At 48.1% G+C, this 18,794-nt stretch overlaps 1 protein-coding gene across 1 annotated transcript in view; it reads right to left on the bottom strand.

Annotated features, from left to right (window-relative positions):
* Positions 1–5,283: 5,283 nt before the first annotated feature.
* Positions 5,284–18,794, bottom strand: part of CD81 (CD81 molecule) — a 36,078-nt gene continuing 22,567 nt past the window's right edge. The window contains exons 3-8 of the mRNA XM_021299135.2: positions 16,936–17,033; positions 13,899–13,973; positions 10,945–11,052; positions 9,912–10,013; positions 9,491–9,580; positions 5,284–8,782 (exon numbers count right to left, since the gene is read on the bottom strand). Coding sequence (XP_021154810.2) covers positions 8,720–8,782; positions 9,491–9,580; positions 9,912–10,013; positions 10,945–11,052; positions 13,899–13,973; positions 16,936–17,033 — 536 coding nt within the window. The 3' untranslated portion in view covers positions 5,284–8,719. The remainder of the gene's footprint in view (positions 8,783–9,490; positions 9,581–9,911; positions 10,014–10,944; positions 11,053–13,898; positions 13,974–16,935; positions 17,034–18,794) is intronic.

Here is an 18,794-nt window from a genome sequence, read left to right as displayed (position 1 = left end):
CCATTGCTTGGTGGGTAGTGAACAATTGCATCATGCATAGTTTGTTTTATATGTTCTGTTATTATTATTCTCCCTCCCCCCCCCTTTCTGTCGTATTAAACTGTCTTTATCTTAACCCATTAGCTTTATCTTTTTTCATTGTTTTCTCCCCTCTCCTACTTGGGGGGGGAGTGAGCAGGCAGCTGTGTGTGGTGTTTAGCTGCTTGTCATGTTAAACCACAACACAGGGACATGCCAGGAGCAAGTTTCTGAGGGCAATAAGGAGGAGGCAAGAAGAGGATGTGAAGTAAGTAGTGGCATGTCCCGTTTCTGTAAGGCTGGTGACAAGCAGTGTACACCATAAATGGATGCAAACAATGTTGCTCTTTTGTTTTGAACCCTGGCTCAGTGCTAGACTAGGGGCTCAGAGGGGCAGAAGAGGGCAATACCACCTCCACTCTCTCCATCACCTGTAGATGTGGGTGCCATCAGAGACAAGCCCCATTCCACCATTTCCAGAGGCCAGGAGGTCTAATTTTTTGCCTGGATGCCGTGTATGTTGATGGCCAAGGTCACCTTCACAAGCTGACTCTACCCTTTTCCTCCTTCTTTTTGCAGAAGATTTATTACTGCAGACTGCGGAGAGCTGAGGATGAGCTTCTTTTTCTCTGGTGACTGAGGACAAGACACTTTGCAGCGGTGGATATGCTGGTGTGTTGGGATTTTCACTATTGCTTGGCGACAGCAGAAATAAAAATAATGAGTCAGACTCTGAAGACGAACAGATGGTAAAGTGTTTTCCCTCGCCGGCATGAACTAAGGTGGCTTGAAGAGGGGTGGGGGGCTGGGAGGGGGTGGGGGCTGGAAGGTGGCCTGAGCTGCAGCGCGGGACATTGTCCAAGCCAGCGGACATATCCGGTGCGGGGGTGCGAGGGGCTGGCTCCTTCACAGAGATGGCCCCACAGCTCTGCGGGAAGCCAGTGCATCCCCATGTGTGGGGGCAGTGCGTGCAAACGCATACCCGTCTCAGCCCTGCTACTGGGCGCCGGGTCCTCCTTTCTTGCAAAGAAATCTGTCATTTGGCCATCATCTGAAAACTGTTTCTGCTGCTCACTGGCAGCGCCTGCTGCTTCTGCACTCAGAGCCTGGGGGTAGGCGCCTGGCAGGGACTGCTGGCTCCCCTCCCTGCGGCTATAGGAAAGTGGCAGGAGATTCCCTAACAGCTGCCCAGGTCCTGCAAGCCAGACAGTGATCGGATGCATTGTGACCATCTCCTGTGTCTGGAAGGAATAGGGAATTTAGGCTGTTCTGGCCACACGCAGCTGATGCTGGAGCTCCTGAGGGGAGGCAGAGAAGGGAGTATTTTCCTGGCACGCAAAAGAGCAAAAGCACAGTAGTGACCACCACATCCTTCTCTGCTGGGAGAAGGCAGTCACACCAAGCCAGAATAGGTACAGGCTGAAGGAAATCATTTGGGTTACCCTTTCCCATTTGCAGGAAGGAAAGCCTGTTCATGGCCTTGAAATCCCCCATGGGGTGAGTTTCCAGGATTCAGTACTTGGCACTGCCTCTCCTCTACACCAAGCTTCACTTACCTGTTTTACTTTGCACTTTCCTTGGGGCCTGGCTTACCTGCTAAGCAGGTTAGATTTATTCCAGTGTTGTTTACCAATGTTGGTGCTTTTTCCCCATAAGGTAACTGCATAAAATTAGCTCCTGTGGAGTGAGTTTTAATACAGGCAGGTTATGAAGGTCTTAATCAACTTGATTCTTCACAATAACAGTATTATTGCTGGCCTGGAGAGGACGTGCAGGGAGAACTCACAACCCCTTTTCTGTTAGAGTCACCACATGTGTAGGAGGGAACTGAAAGAGTTTAAAAGCAAAATTAATACTCTGCAATTATTTGGAATTTTAAAAAGAAACAAAAACAGTTAAGGGTCTCTGTTCATTTACAATTTAGCTACAGAATGTATGTACTAAAAACCTTTTCTCCTACTTCTTGCTTCATTGTTTTTCTTTCCTGTCATTTGCCCCAGTGTGCCCGACACTAACAGCAGTAGCAAAGGGCTGAAACATGTCGTTGGAACCAGCTGAGGGCCTTGACGTGAACATTAAGGAAAAACCCCAAACCACTAAACCCTAAAACTCTCCAAACCTTGTTAGAACATGAACTATAGGAGATTCATTAACCAGCATGACTTTGTAGCCCCCACAGGGCTTTGCATTTAACACCAGTAACCCTTGCTGGAGGAAATCTTAACCAGTTGACTGGCAGCTGGCAGGCAGAGTGCTATGTGTGCCATCTCAGCTGGCCTAACAGCAGTATCTCTTTGGTACTCAGCAAAGCTGTATTCTAACATGAGGGAATGACCTAGTAGAGCAGGGCCATGAAACACCATTGTGATTAAACTCTAGTTAGAAGTGTTACTTGCACCCATTGACACTTGAGCTGGGCCATCTAACGCAGTGGAGAAACACCAGGCAGTCCACATTGGCATGCCTGGCTGCGAAGTTTATGTACCCTCTAATGTATCCGCAAGTGTGAAAACAACGCGGGTTTCAGTTGTGCAGCAGTTTCAGCGTCTGGGAGGTGTTTTCTGTTTGCTCCAGGTCCCTGGGCTCTAAAGTGAGAGCACCAGCCTGCCTGTGTCTGACAAGGTGCCAAAGGTTGGCTGAAGTTCTTGCAATGGAACAGCGAGTCTTTGCTCCTACGCCCTCCCGCTTAGGTTATGCCCTGTGCAAGGCAACCTGATGCTCCCCAGGCTGAAACTGAGAGGAGTGGTCAGATAAAAATACACAGATTAACACTGTGCCTCTAGTTCAACTGCACAGCGTGGTGCCGATGGGATTTGGGGTCTCTAGCCTGTGTCTTTATCACTTAATCAAGAGCTAGCCAGGAAGTTAATTGTTTGCTTCTCCCCTTTGGCACCCACTGATGGCAGATGTTGCCTCACTGGGGGCTCTATTTCCACTCTTCCCGGCCCTACTGTGGCCCTGCCAGTAAACGAGGTTGTTGAAATATTCATGTTTTTTTTCAGAACAGTCTTCTCGGTTTTCGGCAGCTTGCCCTGGAGCTGGAACTTGCTCCTCTCCCCTAACTGGAAGGGCCACCCTGCCATGCCCAGCAAAGGAAACTGGCAGTTCAGAGCAGGAATATGAGCACAGCCACTACCTAACACATCCTTCATCACCCAACCCGGCCAGCAGAGCTGGCATGCAGAGGGAGGGGGCAGCCAGGATCCAGCAGCGAGGGTGCTTTCCTCTGCAGAAACCTCTGCCATAAGCAGCTCTCACATGAGAGAGCTGGCTGCCTTTTTTTTCCCCTCCTGTAGGAATTTTGCAAATCTTGGTTAGACCTTAGACCACCTCTAATAAGGGAATGGACACAAGCAATTTATCCCTGCTAGTTCCAGCTGTCTTAGTAGGAAACAATTGGGCACATTGCTACTTACAACACAAACAGCCCAGAAGAGGCTTATGAAATAGAGCTTGCCAAAGCAAAAAATACCTCCAAAACTTCTCAATAGAAACAGTCAAGAGTGTTGGGTGTTTTGTTTTTGGTTTTGTTTTTTAACAGTTTGGGAGAGGGGAGGAGAAGAATTCCACTGGAAGAAATCCCAACTTGGTCGAGCTTAGAAAAATTCACAGTCATATTTTGTGAAAATCCTTGTTTCACTAAACAAGATTCTACAGTCATATTCTTAAGAACTGGAAGTCCACAGTAAAGTCTCCAGTTACTTTCCAAGTCCTTCAGATCTCTGGAGAAAAACGTTTAAGAGAAGCGCAAGCCCGGGTTGTCAGTGCAACATGAGAACAAGCGGGCTGCGAGCGTTCCACCCACCCCTTCTCCTCACAGTGGTTTATCCGTGTGGCCTCACATGCTCCTACCCAGCCAGACTGCTGTTTGCCAAGAATAACCGATGTCTTCGCTTAACAGCACCTTAAAGGGGCCTGGTTTTCCCAGTCCTCTCTCAGCGTCTCAGCTCAAGCATCACGTACAACTCATCTGTTTTGAGCACATCAGTGTTAGAGGCAGACCTGCAGTGCAAGCAGAGGGGACTGCACTCAGCCAGGGAAGGGTTCAGGGCCCAGCTCTGCTTCCAGGCTGAGGTCCCAAGACATGCCCTGGATGCCAAATATGTATCGTGCTTTGCCAGGTTGTTTCCACTATCGTTTCTCTCCCGGTTGAACACTGAGTCCGAGTCTGACAGTGACTCACATCAGCTTAATCCTAGCTCCAGAGAGGCAGGAGTAATTTTATCCCCATCTGGAGCAACAGCACAGCACCACAATACAAATGTTTTAAGGCATGAAGCAAAGAGCATGGCATTCATGGGAAGCCACCTCAAGGGTCAGCTAAGGACTGCCTTCCCTGCAGCCCAAATTGTGCTTGAACACAAGAATGAGACAAGCCTGTTCCCTTGGAAGACGTGGCAGAAATCTATGTGATGGAAAGAGACAAGATATGACAACACATCATTAAAAATCCACTAACAAGGGCTTTTCCTTTTTTTTATTATTATTTTTTTAAAATATAACTTTTATTCCCCCCCCCCAGTAGTCATTATGTCTGGCTTCATTAACATTCAGGTAAACAAGTGAAAGAACAACAGATGGGCATGATCGTGTAGCATGGGCACAGCTGCTGGGAGCAGGGCTAGACTATCCTGGTGGCAGATGAACATCACCCACCCTTGCCCAGCATTCCCTCCCTCTCTGTACCAGCATGGGCAGTGGCTGGTGGCCAGCGCAGGACATCTTTGCCTCACACGCAGTGAGAATTCCAAGCCAGCACAGAAAGGCAGGCAGCTGTGGGATCACAGCGCTTCACCTCCCCCCTCGCTCTCAGTCAGGCTCTCCCCTGATGCTGCGGAGGGGCAGGTGGTGGCAGCAATGGTGGCATTACCAGGCCACCCACAAAAAACAGACCAGCCCCCAGCCAGATGGCATCAGAGGGCACTTTGCGCTGGTTTTGGTCACTTGAGAAGCACCTTGAGCATGCGCAGTGCTGCCACTGCGGCCCCCAAAATTTCAGCACAGTCGCCCTGTTTTGCAATCCACGTTGGCTCCCCCACAGCTGTGTCCCTGTTCCCTCGAGGCGGGGCACAACCGCAGCAGCTAGTGCTGCCAGCAAGCACACTTTTTGCCTTCCCCCAGCACCATTCTGGATGCGGCCCCAGCCTACCCACAGGCCCCCTCTCCCACAGGCTGCCAAACCCCACGCTGTGGAAGCCTGGTTCACAAAACATCCTAGTGTTAAGGTTAACTGGTTGTAAAATTGTTGCGGTTCATCACACTATGCACACTATGAGAAATGTTTATTAAATTGATTTTTGTTTCATTTCTTTAAAAAAAAAAAAGGCAGAAAGAAGTTAAACACACTGCTTTGTGGCATGCTCCACAGTATGAAAAAAACTCAAGCATTCAGTTAAGCTGTCAGCAGCTCTGTTTGACCTTTTGATGTGGTCTTTGAACTTAGACCTGGACAGTTGACTCTTATTCCCCACCAGCCTCCCTCCTCTCCCTCCTCCTCCTCCTATCAGCTCAGCCATTTTCTCAGCCATCACTAGCTCCAGGAGGATGCTTCCCTGGAAAGGGAAGGGTTTATACTTACAGCCCACAATTTCATCCTTTGTTTTTTGGGGGTGCAGTGGGGTGCAGGTCAGGGCCCCATGTTGCACACAAATGCGCAGTTATGCATTAGAGGGTTTGAGACAGGGCAGAGGTCCTACCTACTGTTTTTTTCCCCTTCATCTCAGCCAGCTTTGGGACTGACCAGCTGGCAGAATAGCCCTGTCACTTATGGATCCCAAGTGCTTGCAACAGCCCTTCAAAGCTCCCTCTCTAGTTTATTTTAACCTGGGTCCAGCTTCACAGGGGGCTGGACTAGAGGAGACCCAAATGGGCGTTTTTTTCCATGAGGGTTTCTCAGCTGCTTCAGTGTTCTTAAGCATGATGGTTCCTCTCTGTCCCTCTTCTCCCAGGGCTGACCCCTCCTGCTGCAGCTGATGGCCGTGGAACATGGGGACTCTCAGCTAGTAACTCTAAAGCAAGCATTGCCCTCTCCCTGCAAAACTCCTTCTGCCCCCTCCCACGACTTTACCAGGCCCTGGCTGCTCCCCTTTTGCTGCACCTTTCCTGCAGCAGCCACAGGGACAGGAGGTGGTTGGCAGAGCTGCCGCCAGAGCTCCCCGCAGCGACAAGCCACCTCTGAAACGTGCCAGAGCGCAAACCACAGCCTGTGCAGGACACGATCTGAGCAGACACCCCGCTCTTCTTCCTCCCACAGCTGTCAGACTCCCTATTGAATACCACTTTATCCCAATTGCTCCTGCCTGGGACAACCCAGACCCCTAAAGCTACAATGTCCAAGGACACCCCTGAGCTGCACTGAGACCCTGCCCATCTTCAAACAGACCTCCAGCTACTTACACAGCATCAACTGAATACTGAACAATATCAAAAATACCGCGTAAGGAAAGAAAACAGAATTGAAATGCTTAATGGCATATTTATACACATTTATCAACAGTCAACAAAAAAGGCGGCAAGTTACACGTCCATTCTGTATGCTAACAATCCCGATGCACATATATGTAAACACACATGCTTGGTGGATGCATATACATATAGCCACATAACAGAGTAGATGACCTGAAGGAGCTACGCTGGGGAGCAGGGGAAGGGGTTTCCTATGGCAAAACCTCATCTCATTCTCGATGTGCACAATGTGGACATTCAGGGCAGTGTTGCTTTAAGGCTGTTTCTAAGGCTGAATCTTTTCTTGCCCAACCCCTCAATCTGAAGTTCTGTTGAAGCACTTCCTCCTCTTACCCAGCACAACTTGATAGATATATTTACCTATATAATTTTTAAAGGCCCTATATACTAAAAGGCAGGAAGAGAAAAGGGGGGAGTGGAAGGTGAAAAAAGCCTCCGAATGGATCAGTTTGCCCCAGTGCAGGAATCTCCTGTCCTGTGGTGGCAAAGGCCACAGCAGCCATGTGCAGTGGACAAGGTACTAGTTTAAAATGGTCACAGGTCTCTCCCTGCCCCAATCCGATCCGGAGCTCTTTGTTGCAATGAAGGTGGAAAGCAACATACTTCAGGAAACAGGAATAACTCCTGAAGTGGGGAAGCTGATCACTAGTTTCAACTCCTCCCCTTACCTACTTCAAGGTGGCAAAGAGCTAAAAGATACTATTGTTCCCAGCTCAAGTGCCCATACAGCTAAGAAAAAGGCTTTGCTTAAAAATATATATCTATAGAACTATACATATAGATCATCTTTTTAGAGACACTCTGGTTTTCTTACATAGCTCCTGGGTCACTCTCCCCCTCTATCTACATGGTAACAGAGTGGCATACGACAGAAGCCACATACATCAAACTGGCAATCAGAGCTCACCAGGTCACAAGAAAGTGTTTCCACTGGTGCGATCTAAAATCCTGAATTCCCTTGCTTTGAAAAGCTGATCTCCCGCCGTTGATGTAACCGTAAATGGAAGGTCTTAAAAATAAGCTTTTTTTTTTTCTCCAAAATCTGGTTATAACGATTTCCCAGCAACGTTACAGTGTGCGACAATATGCTATAAGTAAGGAAAATTTCATTTGAACAAGAAAGTGATACAAAGACGAAATTTTAAACATGTATGCATTTGGCTGGGAACCCCCAAGCATCATCCTGCAATACATGAATGACAGATTTCTATGGTTAAGGATTTTTTTTTTTTTCAGTTTTCTCCTTTTTTTCCCAATATCATTGGTATGCAAGCATTAGCTTAACAGTGGAAACTTAGTACAGAACTAGACTCTCCTAAAAACATATGTCTATAAAGAAACATAGAAACATTGAAGGAGGTTAAAAAGTGACTTAATTTTCAGTTTGTTATATTTGAAAAACTGGGACTAAATTCACCCCCAGCCACTGACCCTTTAATGTAACAAATCACTGAAAATGAGCCAATTTATAAAGTTATAGCCCCAAGGAAAAAAAACCCCAAAAAACAACAAACCACACCACAAAAACAAAAAGCTAAGAACATTCCCACTCTTCAGAAAGTAAAAAAATTTAAGCGTGTCTTCTGTTAAGGATTGACCTAGTGATGCAAACAGGTCAGAGAGGAACAAAGCACCAGTGTTTCCCCTGGGACACATGGCACCCGGGCAATGGGGGCTGTTTCCCCTCCTCTCCCCTCTCCCAGGCTGCGGGCGGTCAGCCAGGCTTCCCTTCGGACTGCCTGGAAATGCTGGGGAGTTGGGGTGATGGTAGGAAAAGATAAGTACAAACAAACAAAAATGCTAAACCCTGCTTCAGCATCCGATTGTGTATATAAAAGAAGTTGGTGTTGAAAAAGAGAGTAAAAACCAAGGCAAAGTTTTCTGATAACAGGCTGCAGCCTTCTCCTCTGTACATCTTCCACCAACATTATTTCTGAGTGATGGGAGGTGGGGAAGGGGGAGGAAGGACTTGATCTGCTACAGCAGCTTTCTTCATCACACAAAACTGATGTGTAACTAACTCAGCCACAAGGATATGGGAAAGTTTTATTTATTAAAAAAAAAAAAAGTACTTCAAAATAAAAATGGTAAGTACTGTATGGTAATATTGGAAGTATTTATATACATAGTTTCCTTTGTCTTTTGTTGCAATGTCTCCTGGTCACTTGGTGGCACTTGGGGTCCCCTCTAGCGCCGTCTGCCCTGCTCCCCCCTTCCCCTCCCTGGCTCTCACGGCTCAGTAGACGGAGCTGTTCCTTATGCCACAGCACAGCACCATGCTCAGGATCATTTCGAAGATCTGTGGGGAGATACAGGGGTACCAGTGAGGTGCTGACCCATACAGCCTGGGAGCTCCCTGTCCCGAGGTCTCACACTCCATGTAAGCACTCTCACACCAGAGCTAAGGGCAGAGATGCTATGTCTTCACTGCTGTTTTTATTAAAAGTTGGCCAATTTGAGATAAGACAATGCTCCCCTTGCCCTCGCTGGCAGCAGTGCTGATATGCTGCAACCCTCCCAACTGCCAGCTATGCAGCAAATGCTCCGAGATCCCCACAATGCTACCGTCCAAGCTTTGGGCAGGTGCTGAGTTACCAGCCCACACCACCCACCGTCACTGGGGAGCAAACCCACCATGGCAAAGAAAGCAAATCCCTTCCCACTGCAGACCCTCGCAACAAAACATGGCATCTGAGAAACAAGTGGTTTTGGAGGCAACAAGGAGGCTCGACAGTGCTCTGTGCTTCTGGATGGGGTTTCATGTGCTCCTGCTCCACCATGCTCACCAGGCACCTGCCCCAACATCCTGACCCCCTCGAGGGATGATGGCGCCCTTGGTCTCACCATATCCCAGAGCAGTTGGGGTGCAGAGTGCTGGCGCTGTACGCTGAGCTGCAGGGGGATCCGAGAACAGGGACAGATCCAGCCCAGCTGGAACAGGACTGGGGCACCCCAAGGCACTTCTTCCCTGTCCCACAACAGCATGGCACTGTGCAGTCACACTTACCATGATCACGGCAACCACGATGGCAGCGATACCGATCAGGTACAGCTTCCCAGAGAACAGCTCGTCAATTTTTTTGTGGCAGCTTGAGGTCTGGAGGAGAGAAGCACGCTGGTCAGAAAGCCTGCTTTCCCCTCACTGGCCCCTGACACCTAGAAAGTCAGTTCTGCTTCCCCCTGGTCCCGCTTGCATTCCTGCATCGTGGCTCTAGGACTTCCCACCAGACTTCACCCTCCACACGTGCCAGCCCCCTCAAGCAGGAACAGCAAAGGAAGTATCGACACAAACCTCTGACGTCCCTCAACACAAGCCCCAAATAAATGAAATCTCTACCCTTTATCTAATCCTCAATAAATCACCAAATTTTTCCGGTAGCTGAGTTTCCTTGCAGGAGCTGTGCTGGGCAAAGAGCAGCCACATGTACCTCAAACACGGTTTTCAGGATGGAGTCCTTCTTTGGGCAGAGGTCTTCTCTCCACAGGGGAGTGATAACTCCTATTGCATTATCGGGACCACAGCAGTCCAGCTAAATGGAGAGAAGAAAAAAAACAATTAACAAAATCCAGTGTTAGCAGGCAGCAAACACTCATGCAATGCTTTTCCCACCATTAAACATCTTTGAAGCCACCCAAGAACAAGGAGGCTTCTTGGAGGGGGGGAAAAAATGAGGGCAAATAACTCCAAATTGAATTATTATTTTTTCCATGCAATGCAGCTGCTTCCTATGATAATCCCAGACAGGTCTGGCATTGGTATCCTGAAGGAAAGTGAACCCAATTATCTCCAGAGATTTTGTTTCCTGCTGAGCAGAGTAAGTATCAAGATTAGTTCCTCAGAGCAACATTTTTTATCCATTGGATTTTACTTAATCAGGGGTGCTGAGGTAAATGAAAAGCAACTTTATTAGAGTTGGGGCCAGACTTCCCAGCACAGTGCAAAGGTCAGAATATTGAAGAGGGTGCAGCTTTGTTTCTTGACTTGTAAGAACAGCAAACGTGACAGGCTAAGATCTGAATGTAGCATCATCTGCTTCAGTCCCTGCTTTTCCCATTCATTTTCCTGACCCCTATTTTTAACTCTCCTTCCTCCCTCCCACCTTCTCACTTCCTCTGGCTGCAAGAAACTCCTCTAGAGATATTTCTGCATAGAGCTTGGAAAGCAGGCAGCAAAATCCCTGCACTGAGAACGCATTTGATCCAGTTCACTTCTAAGCATCAAAAAAATCCAGTGTTGCCTTCATTCAGTGCCCTAGGGCCTGTAGTTCAACTTATTGCCTCTGCCTGGGTGGGGAAGATCAGCCTCTACACAGCAACAGTCACTCCTCACCACTTACCTGCTGACAAACCACGCACAGAAGTGAATCGGGTTAATTTGCAGCACACAGGACCCAACAGCAGCTGCTCTGGCCAACTCCAGGAGCCTAAACAGAGTGTGCAGCAAGACCGCCAATGTCTTACCGTTTCATGAAAGGTCTTCACTACAGCTTTCCCATTGTTTGTCTCTGATTCTGCCATGAGCGCTTGTTGAAATGCTTGATCGTAGAACTGCTTCACATCTTTGGCTATCTAGGAACGACAGGGGAAAAAGTCCTTTTCAGCCAGAGAATAAGAAAGAAATCCATCCAGCACATTTGCCTAAAAGGGACAGGTTCCCTCTAATGGCACTCGCAGCTAGATGAGCAGTTTTAAAATATATTTGGACCTTGTTTATTTGCACAGGTGTGTGAAAAAGGCCTGTCTTTCACAGGGCTCAAGTCCCTCCAACTGTAGAATGTTAAGAGCAGCAAATGTCAAGAACCTCATCCACCAGCCGGCACATTGCAGCCAATGCTACCCAAGTGCTCCACGAGCTCTCATTAGCAGGCAAAGACATCCAAGCCCCAGAGCGTGAACCACAGGAGCTGAGACGACCTTCAGCCCGCATGGATTTGCTGTTGCTGTCGAGAAGGCAGAAATGTCTTATTCTGAACCACTCGACACATGGAGACAAAGCAAGCAGGCAACATGCGTCCCACCAAGGCTGCAGAGGGGTTGGACTAGATGATCTCCAGAGGTACCTCCCAACCCTAACCATTCTGTGTGAGTCTGTGTGGCACGCTGGGGAAGTCAGGAGGGGGTGGGGTGTGCAAACGAGGCCACCTCTAAGTACAGACAACTTGGCTTACTGTCTGGCTTGGAGGGGATGTCAGGAATTTGGGAGAGAATGCATGCTAAAGCCTAGTGAGGCAGCTCATTTGGGTCAGTAAGCTTAGGCATTTCAGATGGATGTCAAATTCTATCAGGTCCCTACCTGCAGCTGGGCACCCCCATCCTGTAAATGGTTGTATGAGAAGTCTCATTCATGCTCTAGCCCTGCCACCTGGGCTGGTGAGCTGCAGCCACCCATGGGGATCTGCTCCACAATGCAAAAACACCTAATTGTCAGGGAAAATGGCCTTGTGGCTTCTCCTCTAACACCCTCCAATAATGTGGGAGAGACAGATGAAAGGAGGACATGCACAAGAAGCTAAAGAAGTACAACATGAGCAAGTATGAAAGGGAAAATGCTTTCCAGAACATCTGGTCTCAGCAGCACAGGCTGGATTAGCACACTAAAAAAGAAACTGTAGCAAGAATGAGGTCGATTTCAAACTATTATCCCAGCATTTCTCCATCACTGCTCAAAAAAGCGTGCTTCGGAGGGCAATGTTCGCTACTGTGTGATTCTGGAATGTGACAAAAAAATAAAAAAACAAAATAAATATAAATATAAAAAGTCCTACTTTTTGCTTCTCCATCCTGTATCTACAGTATCTCCACGAAGGCAGTCTCCAGGAGAGACTGTTCCAGCTCTGTGGAAGAGCATTGTGTGCTTGCTTCACTAGGACACGACTGTGTCCCCAAGGGGCATTGGTCAGGGCTGCGAACCCGGGTGGAACTGAATCCCTTCTGGGAGCAGCTCTGGGTGGCTGGGAACATTCAGCACTTCCCTTCCAGCCCGCACCGCTCCCGACCGAGGCACGGAGCAGCAAGCTGCCTGCCTCATGAGTGGGGACTTCCAAATAGCCCATCCTCTTATCAAGGCTGCAGAAGCAGCTGAGGCCAACAGACTGCCACCAGAATTAATTTTGGGAGCTGAAGTCATCGCTCTTGTACTGGAAAATGCTACATTTCTCAGCTTTTATACTCTGATGGCCAAGAACCTTCTCCCCAGCATGGAAAACTGCATAAGGTCCTTCCTTACTCAGGCTTCACTTTTTTTGCTGTCATTTCAGTCACACATGTTGGACTCTTCAGGATTCTCAAGCTAACATCTGCAGGAAGCACAAGCCCCTATGCAAAGGTTAATTAGCTTGCCAAAGTTGCTAGGAAACAGCACCCTGCCTGCATTAATAATATGTTTAGCCACGGAAGAGTTTACTCCGGTGAAGTCATGCTTTCTCTGGTGAATGACTACAGGGGGTGTTCCCAATCACGGCTGAGCTGGTCATCTGTGGCCTACACGCATGTGAAAGCTGAGCAGGCCACCACCTCCTTACGCAGCTGGCTTACGTCTCTTAGTGAAGTAAACACATTTCCTGCTTTACCAGAGAGTCTAACCTTGGCTTTGAGCACAAGCAGTCCCCTTCTTTCCTCCAAACCCTCAACGGCTGAGGATCAATACCCAGCACGCTGCTTGCTGCAGAATGGCCATGGCTCCCATGCACTGATAGTTTTGCTCTTTGAGACCAAACTCTGCATGTGTATGAGCATATGTGGCCAATGTGAAGGGAAGGTGAGCAGAAAGGGAAGGTAAAAAGCTGCAATTTTCAGTCCTACCCTTTACCTAACCCCCTCCAGCCAGCGGACTGCATCTGAGCAGTCTCTAGCAGGGTGCCTGGGACAGACACATGACTTCCACCCCTTGCACATGCAAAGCATACTGATCAGCAGCAAGCTCAGTCCTTGCAGACAAACACCCCAAAGTGGATTATATGATAGTGGCAAAGAGCAGGAAGCATCAGGCATCCCATTAATGCAGACACGGGCTCTCCCTGGATGGTATACCCTCCCTTCAGGGCCACGTTTGCCCTTTGCTCTTTGGCACCTAGGATGTGCAGATGGCTTTCCTTCATGACTTCATCCATGAATCAACTCACACTGTGACTGACAGTGTAGCAGCAAGGAGGAGACCCAAGTGAGACAAGCCTATTTTTATTCCAGACATTGCGCTACATACCACAAGGGGCAGCTGGTACCATCAAGTGCTCACATTTAAAGTTCATCAGCCCAGCCAAGAGGAATTGGGTGACCTGCCCGGATCACATCGCTAATCCAAGCCCCCATGACTCAATCCATGAGCAATATGAGAGCAGAACAGCTCGTGCTGGGATCTGCTGCGGCTCTGCCCCAGCTTCCCCATCCCACAATGGCAGGTTTCAGAGTCATCTTACTTGGTCTTTGTTGACAAATCCCCAAATTCCAGCTGCAACTTCGCAGGCAAACAGGATCACCAGGCAAGTGAAGAACTGCAAAGACAAATCAAGAGAAGGACAATTAACATTTCTGGCTACAGGCAAGAGCAGCAATTAGGTGGGTAGAAGAGTGGAGCAGCACTTCTACGTATGGAGAACAAAGCAAGGCATCACTTGACTTAATCCATTTTATCGCTCATACACACACTTTGCCCAAACACACTTTCCTATAAGTCATTAGATGCCCCACCCCCCGATCCAGACTTCCCACTGGGATGGCTGATTGGGGATCAGCAGAGCCTTCCACACAGGGACTGGCAGGGATGCGGATGCCCTGTGCACAAGACACACTGCTCCTCCTCGTGCACCTGCCCAACCATCCAGACGAGCTTCTTACTCTGCCACAGATGCTCTGAGGATGGGAATTGCCAGTGCAGGGTTAAAAGCACATTTCAACTACTGAGGAGCTGCAGGGAGTCAGGGTGTGATTTATGGTGAGCAATCTTGGCATCCACAGCTCTGCAAGGCTTCTGCAGTTTTTTGCATAAATACTAAGACTGATGTTTTCCCACAGTCCCGCCCTGTTTGTGCAATTCTAGCACTCCTCCCTGCCATTCCCCCAAAACCTCCTTCCATCTTTTTGTTCGGATCCCAGGAACACATCGTGATGGTTGTTCTGTTAGACTGGGAATGGGAAGCTGTAAAGCTCATACATCAGAGCCAAGTGAGAAGGCATGGATGGGCACAGTCCACACACAGCCAACATTACCTCCACGACAACATCACCCACAGTGACTTCTTCTTGGGAAAAGCCCCAAATTGAGAGAGTTGCCATGGAAGTAAAGCAGCAAAAGAGGTGAATGCAGTCAGAGGAAGACAAGAATCACAGAATGGGGTGGGACGACAGCCCCTGGTTCCTAGAAGTCCCTGTTTCAGACACATTCAGGACATTTTCTTCAACAACAGAGGAAACAGGAGTTTCTAGAATGATGCTCTGACCTGGCTTTCATGTGTAAGAGCAAAGGGTTATCAGCAAAATAGAAACAAGACTATTGACCTGACAGCAGGAAAGGACTTCCAACATCCTTGTCCAGTCCAGACTTCCAACATTCTTGTTCAAACAACCAGCTCCTATTTAAATACCTATCCATCCCTGATTCTCCAGGAACATCTCTGGGGGACTGGGTCTCGCGTCCACTCAAGGAATCACATCACCATAAACTGTGGGTGCAACGCCACTGTAATTCTCTGGTTAAGCACTAGGGCTCACTCTTGCAGTAGTTACCCTCCAGTGTAGGATGGCTAGTTTATCCCAAATTTGGAGGTACAACTTCCTGCAGATGCAGTTCTGCAAGCTGGATGCAAAACACCAGAGATGCAGCTTGATGCCATGGGAGCATGGTGGTGTTCCCAGCCAGGTGGTCAGATGGGCCCCAGTCCCTTCCCAGGGAGCAGAGCCCGCTCCATGCTAAGCGGCTCCCTACTGCCTTCGTCAGGTCTTGCCGCTCAGCTTCCACACCAGTTTTGGCACACGATTTTGATAGCGTGAAGCTTCCTGGTACTTGCCCCTCTTGCAATAAGCCTGTAGTCACTCCACCAGCTGGCTGCAGGAGACGAAAGTGTGGCTACCTCCCTGCAACACCCTAAGGACATTGCCTGGAAATGTCCTTGGAGCACGGTGGAAGCCTTGGCCAGCAGAAAGCATCATCCTGAGGTGTTTCCAGCCTTCTCTTAGCAATCCAAAGTGTGAGCAAACACGGGCAGTGCACAGCAGCTAGAGCTGCTAATTTCAGCCAAAGCAGCCGGTTTCCCTGTCAGACCTCAGGTACGTTGTACCATCTGCCCTTCTAATCCTCTTTCACACTTGAAGAGGGAGTGAGGGGTAGTTCAAGTTCTGTCATCGCTTACATTAACGAAAAGAAATAACGCAAAGCTGCCAGACCTCACTACAACAACCCTTGTCGTATTTGTGCCCTGGCTCCTATTCTCAGCAGCAGTGACAAGGCCTGCAAATGCCTACAGCAGCTCCATCCACCGACATTCAGAAGTGCTTTACAAAAGCCAGCAAGAAGTACCCCCTTCTTATTGGAAAACAGAGGCAACTAGAGGTGAATCCATTGGTGAGACTGAGGGAAAGCAGCTCCATTTCCCTCTGTCCCTGTTGAATCCACACTCATGGGCCACTACACCACCACCAAGAATTTCCCAGCCCAACAAAGCCAAGGGCAGGAAAGTCCTTCCGAATTTTTTATTTTTTCCTTTTTTTTTTTTCTTCTGTCTTCCAGTGAGTTTAAAGCTGAACCACATGTGAGAACTTGCTTTAAATAAATGCGTCTCCCTTACCCCTAAGGCACAGGCTTTTGGTGTGGCCACGGGTTACACAATTAAGCTCATCCCGTGCCAGGAATCCTGAGCTGCTGCCTCACATCAAGGACGCCTGTAGCACTTCAGTAATGGATTTTCCAGGATGCACCTAGATGTCCTCACTGACATATTGTGGGAAATCTTTGCTGTTTCCTTGTCCAAACAGATAAAAATAGCAGATGATTCCTTAAAAGAACTGGAATCACCACAGGCAGCCTTAAAAGAGAGCAAAAGGGGAAGCTGTAGGGGACATTAGGTAAGAAAGAGAGTTCAGTGGGTGCTTGGTAAGACAGCCAGACCACGGTGGGGAAAAAAAGCACGGGGCGTGGGTTCCAGATATAACAGAGAAAATGAATCTCCAAGAATCCCACCGTTTGCACCTCTTCTGCTGCTTTCAGCCTCTGGCCTGCATCCAGGCACAAGCAGGAGCTTGCAAGATGCCTGCCAGCTCAGCCGGAGCTCCAGCATGCTGGGCAGAGATGCCCTCAGCCAAATAGTGCTACCTTCCTCCTTGCAGGGGTCAGCTAGTTCCCACCTACACGCTCACGCATCCTCCCAGCCCTTTTTGTTGCAGAAGTCTCCAGCGAGGAAGGCACGGCCATGGTAAGGACACCACAGTGTCAAGGACCATGCAAAGCTTTCTGCCTCTTACCGTTCCCAGAAGGCACTGAGACTCCTGAATAGCACCGTAGCATCCCAGGAACCCCACGAACATCATGACAGCTCCAACTGCAATCAGGATGTAGATTCCTGCAAGGGAGATTGAGAGGCAAATGTGTTACTGCAGAGCATTGTACGAGAGCACCCTGTAGCACCAGGCTGGACACGCTGGCTCCCCTGGGCCGTTTAATAGGGGTGTTCAGAATTAAGGCCCAGGAGATATGGATAGAGGTGGTGGCAGACGTAGTAGAAGAACACAACATACATGAGTTGGATCTCCAAGTGTTTGAGACTGCTAACACCAAAACTTAAAAACCCATCACCCCCAAAACCAGAAGAAGCGCGGAGAACTTGAGCGGTAACAGGCAGAGGATGCAGCAGGTGAGACAAAGGCTTTCCAGGCCCCCGAATGCTGCAGTGTGGGAGTTCCCATGGCATACATACTGTTTTAAATATTTAAAGAGAGGAGATGAAAGTTATTAGTTAGCATATATTTTAAAATAAACAGTAAGGCATACAGTTTATTTATATTAAATGTCATACAAATATTTATCTGGCTAACATTTTAAAGACAGATGAGCCACAAAACTAAAGGAAAAGCACTGCTTAAGCATTTAATTTCATAAAATCTGGCTTTTGTTTGTTATAGGTTCTTCTGCAAGGAGGAAGACTTTTTTACTTCAACTTACTAAATTTGCACAGTCAACTTACTCCATAACTAGTTCAAACATGGGAAACTAGGTACTGTGGGGCTCAAAAAGCAGAGGAATTAAAGTTTATTCATCCAGGAAAGAAGAGCTTAGCTCAAGGCCCAGGTTTGCTGCTTCTAGTAATCACCGTGGTCTCATCAACCATGAGACTGGCGAGACCGTGATGATTACTTGGCAAAACGCCACCACCTCAATTTAATTTGCTTCCTTTTCTAAAAACACAGTTTTCTCCTAGTGTATCCCACATATTTAATGCATTTTTGGTTAACCAATATTTTCAAGTATTGTGGTTCTACTACTGTGAATCCTACTTTCCATTCAAAAGCAATTTGACACATGCAAAAAATAATCAAAGAAATCATTCCAAATGAGACAAGACTGCAGTGACCATTTTTAACTGATAGTGAGGAAAAAAAAACCCAGGATGAGAATAGAAGTACACAGGACATCCCAGATGTAATCGCAATACAGTGCATCTCGCTAGTGCTTGGGAGACACATCCCTACCATTAAATGTTTTATTTTGTTAAATAACTATAAAAGCATTTTAACTTGTATCAGTCTGTCAATTCCCCTCTAGGAGCAGCACTAAAGTATAAACAGAGCTCAAGATTAAAATTGCTCGTACAAGCCCATCATGTTTGAGATTTTTGTTTGTGCTTTTAAACAACCTTCTGATAATTTAAGTGCAAAGTCTAAAGAGCATGCACTGAGAACAGAGTTAAGCCGTTAAACCTTTCTCTGAAAAAACAGATACATAGTTGTTTAAAATCCCCTCCTGGATATGCAAAACTTGGGAAAGAGTCAACTTTGGCTTTTGCGTCTTCCCTCTTTCAAAACAAAAGCCACCAGTACCCAAACAACACAAGGGCCAACTGGGTGGAACGGTGATGGACAGGCGGCCCAGCATCCACAGCGCGGGGACCCTGGGGACGGCGTTTCCCACCGACCCACACTCACATGATGCCGTCCGCCATGACGAGGCGCTGCTGGAGGGAGACGAGATGAGGAGGGAGACAAGGAGGGAGATGAGGGCGGACACCGCTGCAGGGACACACCAGCACAACGAGACGTGCTGACCCCACAGGGAGCCCCTTGGCACAAACCCTGACAGCTCCGCAGCTGGTGACGCCAATGTCCTT

The sequence above is a fragment of the Columba livia genome, chromosome 5, assembly GCF_036013475.1.
Source record: "Columba livia isolate bColLiv1 breed racing homer chromosome 5, bColLiv1.pat.W.v2, whole genome shotgun sequence".
NCBI classification, from domain to species: Eukaryota; Metazoa; Chordata; class Aves; order Columbiformes; family Columbidae; genus Columba; species Columba livia.
The sequence above is the reverse complement of the archived record's forward strand: the minus strand, read 5'-3'. Positions and strand labels throughout refer to the sequence as shown.